This window comes from Argopecten irradians, unplaced genomic scaffold (genome assembly GCF_041381155.1).
Source record: "Argopecten irradians isolate NY unplaced genomic scaffold, Ai_NY scaffold_0864, whole genome shotgun sequence".
In the NCBI taxonomy this organism is placed as follows: domain Eukaryota; kingdom Metazoa; phylum Mollusca; class Bivalvia; order Pectinida; family Pectinidae; genus Argopecten; species Argopecten irradians.
In genome coordinates this window covers 2,681-13,311 of record NW_027188331.1, presented here as the reverse complement: position 1 = coordinate 13,311, position 10,631 = coordinate 2,681, and the positions used below count along the sequence as shown (strand labels likewise).

Here is a 10,631-nt window from a genome sequence, read left to right as displayed (position 1 = left end):
CGAGTAAATGAAATGATGTTCATTATTTCAAAAACATAACTTTTTTCTGCTAAATTAAATTAGATCAAATTGAAATGCTTCTTATTACATTGCAATAGAATTCATTACCCAGTTATCAGGGGGCGTAACAGTAAATGAAATTGAAATGGTTAACAATGAATTTTCTAAAATAGATAGATAAAATAAAAAAATAAATAACAATAACAATGAAAATCATAGTGGATTATGTACCTTTTACAAAATAAAAAAGACAAATAAATATGTACATTAATTAATAGTGATAATGATAATGGATTATGACCCTTATACACTGCAGTGCATTTGGCATTTACATTTGTATAATCATACTTGTTCTAGAATGCTGCGAATAGTGAAAGTGCTTTATATTTATTACAAAGGCAATTTATATAAATTTTGTAATCGCATGTTAAACGTGTAAAAAAGTAAAACCTTATTTGGTACGAAAGGAAAATTAGAGAAGAACGATTGGGTATATCGAGTATGGCTTTAAAGTTGAATGTCGCTCTCTATAAACCTTCAAAGATAGTCTCTGATTGGTCAGTTTTTTCTCCTGAAGTGCATTAAGTTTTGGTATAATATAGTCCAGAGGAGGATGGAACTTTATGGAATATCGAGGATGTCTAAAATCAATGTAATTTACTTCACAGCTACTAGGTCCAAACTTCTCTATTATTGTATTTCTTTGAAAAACAAAATTAACATTCTTTATAAAACATTTTAAAAGCATTGTCATTACTTTTAAGAATATATTTTATAGAAATGTTTGTAAATACAATGTATACTGCAAAACACTATATCATACCGTTTATTACAATAATTGATTTCATTTGTATATATGCATTTTGTGCACCTAGGAGAGAACTTATATAAATATTATTGTTCAATCTCTTTTCACTTACATTATATATTGAAATTAAATTTTGTTAAAATTGTACTCCGTCTGATAAACGCTATGATTTATTATAATCATATAGATAGGAATGTTTCATTGCCAATGTATCTGTTATTTCAAAATAATAAATCGTGACAGTCTCCACTGTTTAGAATTTATTTTTAAGTTGTATTGCTGCTAATTTCACTGTAACGATATGTAACTTAAACATTTGATATTTAAACATTGAAATGTAACTTGATGATTTAGCTCCCCAAAAGCATACGTCGGCCTATAAGAGAGCCGAAATCTAGGAATCATATATTCCTGGTTTTGAATAAAGCGCCTTCAATCACCGCCATGTTCACTGACTTCGGGTTTTGTCGGATTCCTAATCGTATCACGTGACTGACGTTCGACACGACCTGCACGTGGTGAGCCAGGTAACTAGCGTAAGCACACATGTTTTTCTTTACGTTTTCCTTCTGGCCTATATAAGCAAATCATGCTAGTATATGTCCACAAATTGAGTATTTGAAACATCCAATTTACACATTACCGTAAAATGTTGTGTGTATCAAATATTGTAATGTGCGAGCATTATTTTCTTTGTAGATAGAGTCTGATGAGGTCGACCACATATTTTGTTTATGAAAAATTGTTGATATTTTCTCTTGGTTTCACAACTCTCGTTTACTTCGAGATTGTCGCGACGATGTTCGGAGGAGTTCGAAATGATTCGGCATCTTTCGAGCCTATTTTTCACGTGTACACGATTAAAAGATTTTTTACTTTTATAATTAAAGATACTTCCAGTGCTGCAACTTTATAAAAGTGGTAAAATTAGAAAGTTTGTAACTCAAGCAGACGGAGAAAAATATGTATAACACCTAAACAGTTTTCACTATGACCAAAAGAGCGAAAGTTATAGACCATACAACTTTAAATCTTTCGTAAGGTATGTTGGACGGGTGTCGTGAAAGAAACTGCCAACGACTATCTCCCGGATCTTTCATTTATATCTGCGGTTATCATACTTTTCTGGAGTCTTTTATCAAACGGATGTTTTAATTCAATATTTATGTAATCTAGTTGTATTCTGTTACTACGATGGTGCATAAGTGCTATTTTTTCGAGCATCTTAATTGTAAATAAATGAAACATCACAGGTTCTACTAGAAATAAACACATTTATGTTCTGTAATGATTTCATCAAAAACTGATTATTTTATCCTTCCATCCAGTTGTTTTGGCTTGCTGATGTTTTGTTCTGGTTGATAGTTGTGGTTTACGCCACCGACTACTCTAAGCATGAAGAAAAGTGTGTGTGTCAATAGTGTACCCTAGCTATTATATTGTGAAACCTGTTTATTTTGTGTGTTTATAAAGAAGTCTTTGTCGTAATTCTGATGAATTTGGAAGATTCTGTGTCTACAATTGTATTTTAATGATAGCATGAAAATCAGCGTCTTCAAATAAGTGTTATTTCCTGATTCATTGTGATAGCAGGAGACACATGAAACATAGCTGTTATGACTAAGAATATAAATAGTGTGACATTTATACCATTTAGTAAATGATATTTACTGTTAAAATTCAAATATTTTAGCTCGCAACTCCTTCCTAAAAATTCCTTTAAAGTTTTACCATTTTCTCTGTTTATCATGATGTAAATAAGTCTTATTAAATCTGTGCTATTAACACTATTCACATTGATAGGAATCTCCATTCATTGTTTAAATCCACGGATGTAAATCTTCGGGAACTTGTTTTGAAATGGAGTCTCTCGAAATTTAAAAGCCAAGAAAGAAAGTTTGATTTATAGTACAAAACAACCATTAAGATCAAACGCACCCACAAAAGGTTATGTACTACAAAAATCATACCATATACCACATCATTACATTACGCATGAACAATGTTCTGTAATTTACGTTCACGAATTCGCAATCCAAAAAAATTAGCGAAAGTTTATCTTCGAGAGTTAATATCTACACCATTCATATTGATAGGCATTTCTATTCAATTTTTTAAATTCGCGAATGTTTATTCTTTGCGAACTCGTTTTTAAAATTTAAAAATTGCGAGAGAAAGTTAGTTATATAGTGCAACGCAACCATAAACACACCAAAAAACTTCTGTACAAACAAACATTTCAAGCTTCCCGTTACAGATTAAGGGTAGAGAGCAAACAAAGTCTCATGTATATTCATATAGGCATATTTATTAATAAATAATGAGCGTCAAATGAACAGAACAACATGAAGTGATGGATTTCCACAGATCGTCCAAACAAAGAGTAATATTGCGCGACATCTGAAAACAAAGAAAAGTAAAGCATGAAAATACAAATTTATAATGATTAATGTTTTCATTAACTAAATTATTACAGCGAATAAATATGATAACAAGATATATTTTGCTCTTTTTTCTTAAGAAATTACGAGCCAATCATGGTGAAATTATTACCATTTCAATGATTATACCAATGCTTCCTTGTATATTGATTGATACTCTTAAGTAAATGATTTAACAGAATATAAACTATTCCACTGTTTTACGAAATAAGGTATTTGGAGATACACAGACGTGCGGCGTTAATGAAGTGTGAAAAATCCCAGATTTATACAAACAGATAATAGTTATTTGTTTGTTAAATACCTTAATTGGTTTGTAGGAAATCTAAATAAATGCCCAAGGTAATGTATGACATCAAGACAATCGAATCAATGTATAGTTACAATAGCTATTATACAACCAGACTGTAACACTTTTGTTGTTCTTATATCACATAATACTTACACATATTGTAGTTTAAGACACAGAAACAGCGAAGTAGCTGGTTTATCCGAGGATACCTCCGTTAGATCTCAGGAGGAATGGCAGGAGAAGGAGAAGGAGAACTGTAAAAATAAATAGGCTTTATTTATTTATCAATGATTAAAACAAAATGAATAATATAACAAAAGAGTGCCAATTTCAAATACGTTTACTTCAAAATTGTTAAAGTGCATTAGTGAATTAAGTAATTCAGTGTTAAAACTGCAGATGTATCATTTTACGTACTGGATACAACATATATATTCCCGATTGGCTTCTGTCACTTCAATACTCGATCTTAGTAGATAATTAATTCGCTATAAAGCAATAATGTCAGGTATTTTTCAGACATGATAAAATCTATGAAATGGCTGATAATTGTACTTACGGAAGCCATTGTTACCGATACCGAAGAGATCATCATCACCGAAACCTCCAGCGGCGGCGATAGGAGCGGCAGCAGGGGGTGGGAGGTACATGGGGGCAGCATATTGGCCCATTCGGTATCCATGAGCGGCGGGGTATCCACCCACCGCATACCTGGGGTAGCCGTAGTAGTCATCATCGTCATCAAAGAAATCATCCTGTCCCAGACAGGCGCTGAGACCCAGAGCGACGACGACGACGAAAAGAGTGACGTTGATAGTTCTCATCTTGACTGAATACCTAGTGAAATAGTTAGAATTGAATTGACAAAGTTTACTAAATTAGCTAGCATTTATAAAGTTAATACTGAAGTCTAGTTACTATTTACTTCAAAAGTGGTTGTACACAATTATTCATATTGATTCTGCTATTTCCAAAATGGCACAACTGAATTCAAAGCAAGAAAACGATGGAAATAGAGAAAATAAAAAATAAAATAATTGAATGTCCTAAGCGGAATGGATTTATACAAGGTAAATATTTTCCCTAAAACTCATTGAAGAAAACCACTTATTAATTTCAAGCACAACACAAATTCTTAGCTGAGATAAAATTTTACAATGTCATAAATAAGCATGTACTTACTTTACTGTAGACTGCAAAATACTGAAGACTGAATGAAGGTTGTGTCTTTTATACACAGAGCAGAACTTCCGGTGTCAAGACAGAGAGACGTCGAATTCCGTCCTGTTCAGTTTTTACATGCCCCTTGGCATGATTTATGTCTCGGATAAAATTCTTCAGACTAGCCCTATAACCCAACGTATTGGTATTACGTGAGCCATATACATATTACACATGTCTCGACCAAAAGGAAGTTCTGCAACATTACACATATGCAATCAGCTGCATTCAAAGGAATAACGTCTTTCATTTTCGGTTATATTACCAATATATTAGATACGTAATATGCAAGAGTATGTAGTAATGTAATTAGAATGCATTTTATAAATGAAAAGCGAAATGATAGTTTAATATGAAATAAAAATCTGATTTTGGTAACTAAAATAAAAATAACCAAGAATCAAAGGGTGATTTAAAACAATAATAAGTTGATAAAGGAATACTAGTGAATGGAATGATAATGCACTATTTATTTAGAAATTACCATGTTCATCGAAAATGATAAATATGCAGAGAAAAATAATGGATTTAAGATATTAACATTTCGAAATAAGAATTATACACCAATGCAGATAAAATTGAGGACAAATGGTCCCTTTATGAAGTCAAATATTATACTGTTTTAAACTTCAGAGTAAAGACAAGGAATATCACTGTTTGAGGTCTGCACATTAGCTTGTTTCACTAGATGAACATCACAGAACATTGAATGTATCTATACAATTATTGTATAATTACTATCGTTCTTGTAGTATTCATGAGCGAGGACCAACAATATTGGTATTGCGAGGATATCAAAAGCAAATATAAAAAGGAATGTGCAATAAAGATATGATTCAATATAAAAGAAATCTGATTCGATACACATAAATCAGCTCAATATTGAATACCCAAAGAACAAGTCAAAAACGCGTACTAACAAAAGGAGAAAGAAATAACACATGTAATGATAATTATATTTAAAAATTAAAAATTACCACAAACTGTAAATTAAAAATTTTCTCAACGAAATATAGCAAAAAGTATTATTTAGGTGTCACATACGATAACATGTTTATTAAGCTTATTGAAAATTATTGGAACTTATTACAAGTTTTACAAAAGGAGAAAGTAAAACAGCAATGTATATTTTCTTTGCTTTTACATTATAAAAAAAATATTTTTGTTTCAATTCACATCACAAACCCATATCTAAAGTTTAAATTTTATTTATTGATACTCACAATAAAAGAAGAAAAAAGGAGGGAAAACCAAATTATAAAACTAATAAACAAAATACTACTCGATACATGCAACAATTGTAACAATCAAAGCGAGACTATAGAACATATGTTATTGTCAGAAAACAATGCTGAGTCAAGTTTATCTCAGTAGATGTTTATGCACTACAACCATTTTTTTTAAATTTCAAAATTATTTTATTCAGTAATTTTAAAATTGTATAAACGGAAAGGATGTATCATATATCATTCCAATTAGTTTTTCAATACTTCATTTAAAATGCCACATAATTTGATAGGAGGAAAAAAAAGATTAAACCTATTATAGAATTGAAGACTGTCCTTAGAGAATGGCTGAAGATATAATTTATTTTAATTGAATAAAAGATTTCTTTTTTTAAATTTAATATATGATGGTTAGTTTATGAACCTTTTCTAAAATAAAATGGTATCAAAAACTTTTGCCTAATAAACATTGGTTAACTGTCCAATATCCTATATTTATCTAATGATCAAATACTCAATGATTGGTAAACTAGTTATTCATTTTAATGTAAACATGCTATGTGGTTCTGCTTTGATCACTCCACTACATTTCAATCTACGTATGCGTTCTTGTTATCCCCAGTTAAATAGTTTTATTACTTGGATAGGTCTATGATTCCTCTTTTTGTTTTCTTTACTTTTCGGCAACTGTTTAAATTCCAGTTTTTTCATATTTTGTAAATAATTCATTACTCATTCATATTTAATTTCACAACAACAATTTTATTGCAAATAAGATGCAAATGGAATTTGCATCAGGTAAAGGCTATATTAGCCATCTCCAAACATATCCGGTATGGTACAATTATCAACAAAATAGTTTAACATTTGATATTGCAATCTTGAATGAATATTACTTTTAGTGTATCTCCCCAATCTATCACCATTGAAAAATATTTTAGGTTACTGTTATGAAGTTCCAATATACATTGTACATTGCAATAAATATGTATTCATTTCTCATCACAATGGTCACAGCCATGTAATCGAGTTTTTGTGTTTAAAATGCGAATGGGGGATATTAGGATTGCGTACTTTGGTAGTGAGTGTTAATATTGGTTCATTAAATAATGGACTAATAAAAAGATAATGTTCGGCTATTTCATCACCAAGGCCACAAAAATACGTTGGTGAATCTCTGAAATGATCGCGATAAAGGTAAGAATTTAGATTGTAAGAGGAATTTTTGAGCTGGCATAAATACATTTTTTTTTACAATTCGAGGACCTTTGTTCATAAAGATATTCGTTATATCATATTCCACTTTATTAATATAAAAAATGAGTGTTTAAAATTGAGCAACAGAATTAACATTCGAAAAATTTAGAGCGAAAGAATAAAATTCCCTAAAGGTACTTAGAAAAACTATTATAGTAACTTGCAGTTCTGTACATAGGAATATTAAAATATCTTGTCATCCTTAGTGGATATATCTCATTGTCAGGCTGACTTAAAAAATGGTTTGTACCCTTGCTTTCAAATGCTCTGGAGCATGGCCATGGAGTATTTTAACATAATACTGTATTAAGTTTGTGTTTTTACACCGATCAGAGAGATATTCCCAAGCTAATTCTTTATAAAGTATATCATCAGAGGTACCTCAGCGCAATCCCGTTATAATCCTGGTGGCGGTTTCTACGTAAACAGACTCTAGCAGAAGTGTACACTGTTCATTACAGTTATCCCATAAAATATCTGCATATTCTAAAATAGATAAAATATAAGTTTTATAAATGTTTAAAAAATATTACGTGAAACTCCTTTTTAATATTTCTAAAATATTTATCCTCTTAAAGGCTTTCTGGTATACATAATCTATATGATGAGTCTATTTACAATCGTCCAAAAGTAAAACTCCTAAATGTCTATGTAAGCTAACTGTATTAAATGTGTTATTGTCAAAGTATATATTGGAATGAGTGACGTTTAGTTTTCTTGAAAACATTAATGATTCAGTTTTTGTGGGGTTAAACTTTATGCCCCATTTCAGAGCCCAGGTACTTAAAGAAAGGTTTTGTGATAGTGTATTGGCGGCATAAATTTGGTAATTATCAATAACTTCACTTAATGCAGTGTCATCTGCAAACATAATTGCAATCACTTGTAACAATATTAGTTATGTCATTTATATATAGTAGAAATAAAAAAGGGGCCTAAGGCCTATCAGGAAGATAATATCTAAACCACCCTAATAATTTCCCTTTAAAAGCATAATATTTTAATTTATGTCCATGGGGAGGAGGAAGAGGATCAAGGTCATTAGAAGTGGAGATTGCAGAGAAGTATGTACTTAGTTGTTCCGCTTTTTCAAAAGGATGTTGGAGAATAAAGAAGTTTGCTTATTATCAATTTTCAACAAGATTTAGCAATATCCCATCATTTGTCTAGAGACCAGTGCTTATTATTTAACGATGATTTAAGTTTCTTGATTTGTTTTCTCTAATAAGTCAATAGTTTCATTTCGAACTAATTTGTACCTTATCAAGTGAGTCGGAGAATTTGAAGTAAAAGCCTTATTGTTATGGATGCGGTTCTTCTGTCTGACTTTAATCTAATCGTGTTAGTAAACCAAGGCTTATCGTTTGGTCGGACTGTAGATATTCTCTCTCATTTACATCATTATTACCTATATTATCATTAAATCTATCAATATCAACACCATCGTAATTATATATCGGTTTATATATATACAGTTTGTTTATATACTGAATAGGATGTAAAAAAGTTAATAAGACGATGATCACTGCAAATTGGACCAAGAACATTTGTATCCCTTATTAAATGATTGTTGTTAGAAAGAAAAATGTCAACTATCTACTGAAACTTTTAATTAAATACTTTCAATGTTGTTACACTCCATATATCTTCTTCACTTACAGATTACAGTATCCCTTGTATATATACTCATTCATATTCATGTTTATCTAGTCTACGCATCATCTATAGGAGAGATGAAGAAATATGTACACTTTAATATCATCTTAAAGTATCCTATCTAGCCTTCAGAGCTAGTTTCAGCTGCTGCATGAAGAATTTGTAGGTAATAATATGGTTAAAAACTTACTAGCAAAATTTGGTGGAAAATTTTATATCAGGGAAATAAATCCTAGCTGGTACTTTTAGGTGACCAGGCGAAGTCCTGTGATGATACCAGAGTAATACAAAATAGGAATGAATACATAGCCAGGCGAGTTCTGTATTCTACTTAAGAACCATGTAATAAATGGTACTGCACTTCATATTGTAATTATAGGACACAAAACTATTAGTCAAATATAAACATACATAGTCAGACAAATCCTGAACTTTGGTAAAGAAACAGGCATGAAATAGTCCTGAACTAAATATCCTAGATTGTATGGGTGTAAGATTTGGGGCAGAAGAACTAATTTATTAAGTAAGACATGCAGCAGCCAAAACTTACAATAAGAAACAGGACGATATGGTAGTTTGTGGAGATGGGCATCTCAGAGTGATGCTAAATATAGAAAATTTACTTAACATGCATGATCTCATTTCGAGGTCATGAGGAGAGTTAAGAGCGTGTTATAAAAGAGCAATGCTAGCATAACGGACCAATAGAAACTGAAAGGAGTGAAGAATGACTATTAATATTGCATTTGCTGTTATTCTTTAAAATGATCTATGAATTTTGTCGTGTTTTGTATTTGTTTTTTTTTTTGTTATCTGTCGTTTAAAAGAACGGTTTTATGTTTTAGGTTACATTCTAATCTACACCACTTAGTTCTAGTCTAAACTCTTCTTTACTGTATCCATTTTAGTCAGCCATAACTATTCAGATGACATTCCTTTTGTGTAGCGACTTGATTCCATCGGTTGGGTGAGTACACTATAAGTACAATATAATGTGAAATAATGTTTTGACGTATAGCTCTAACTAACACACATTTCGAAATTATATCATTCCAAAATGCAAACTTGAAATAAATACTAAATGTGAAATAATATACAATTATTGCTGTACTGAGAGTCATAAAATGATAATAATGGTGTGTGTGGCTTCTGGTAAAATGAGTGTTCTTTTTAACAACGACACGTTTCATATAAATTAATCCCTTATACAAGGAGACTCGTTTGATATAAGCAACAAAGAAAGGAACATTTAATCGGAAATAGTCTGGACCATTCATATTTTTCTAAGTCTAACTCTCGCCATATTTCTACCTTAAAACCAACATTTTTGTGTTCTGTAGTACATAAGCTGTACTAGTACACTGCAAAGTACACGTCCATTTACATGATTATCTTGCTGAATAAAATACAGTGTTTCAGTTTTAACTTGATTCTTTGTTTTTGTTAAAAGTACCATTATAAACCAAATGTATTGCCAGTTTTGTTTATCTTTAGTAATATAACATAACTGAAAAAAAGTATATGTCCATATACCATAATCATTCCGGTGTACCTACCTTTTGTCGTTTGGTTGATAACGACTATCCACTCCGAGGGTACGAACTTCGGTGAAGCAAATGAGATAATGAATGGTATTTCGGATATAGTCCATCCAAGTGTCATGAGACGCAACTTTTGTTTTGATGTTGTATAGTCTCAACACTTTTAAATTCTCAAGTAATGAAAACATA

The 10,631-nt window shown here is 30.9% G+C and overlaps 1 protein-coding gene across 1 annotated transcript; it reads right to left on the bottom strand.

Annotated features, from left to right (window-relative positions):
- Window positions 1–3,694: 3,694 nt before the first annotated feature.
- LOC138313716 (uncharacterized) lies at window positions 3,695–4,882 on the bottom strand. The gene is made up of 3 exons (XM_069254048.1): window positions 4,724–4,882; window positions 4,101–4,378; window positions 3,695–3,795 (listed from the first exon to the last, which is right to left on the bottom strand). The coding sequence occupies exons 2-3, from the start codon at window positions 4,363–4,365 to the stop codon at window positions 3,737–3,739; spliced, it is 324 nt and encodes a 107-aa protein (XP_069110149.1). The 5' UTR covers window positions 4,366–4,378; window positions 4,724–4,882; the 3' UTR covers window positions 3,695–3,736.
- Between the last annotated feature and the right edge of the window lie 5,749 nt (window positions 4,883–10,631).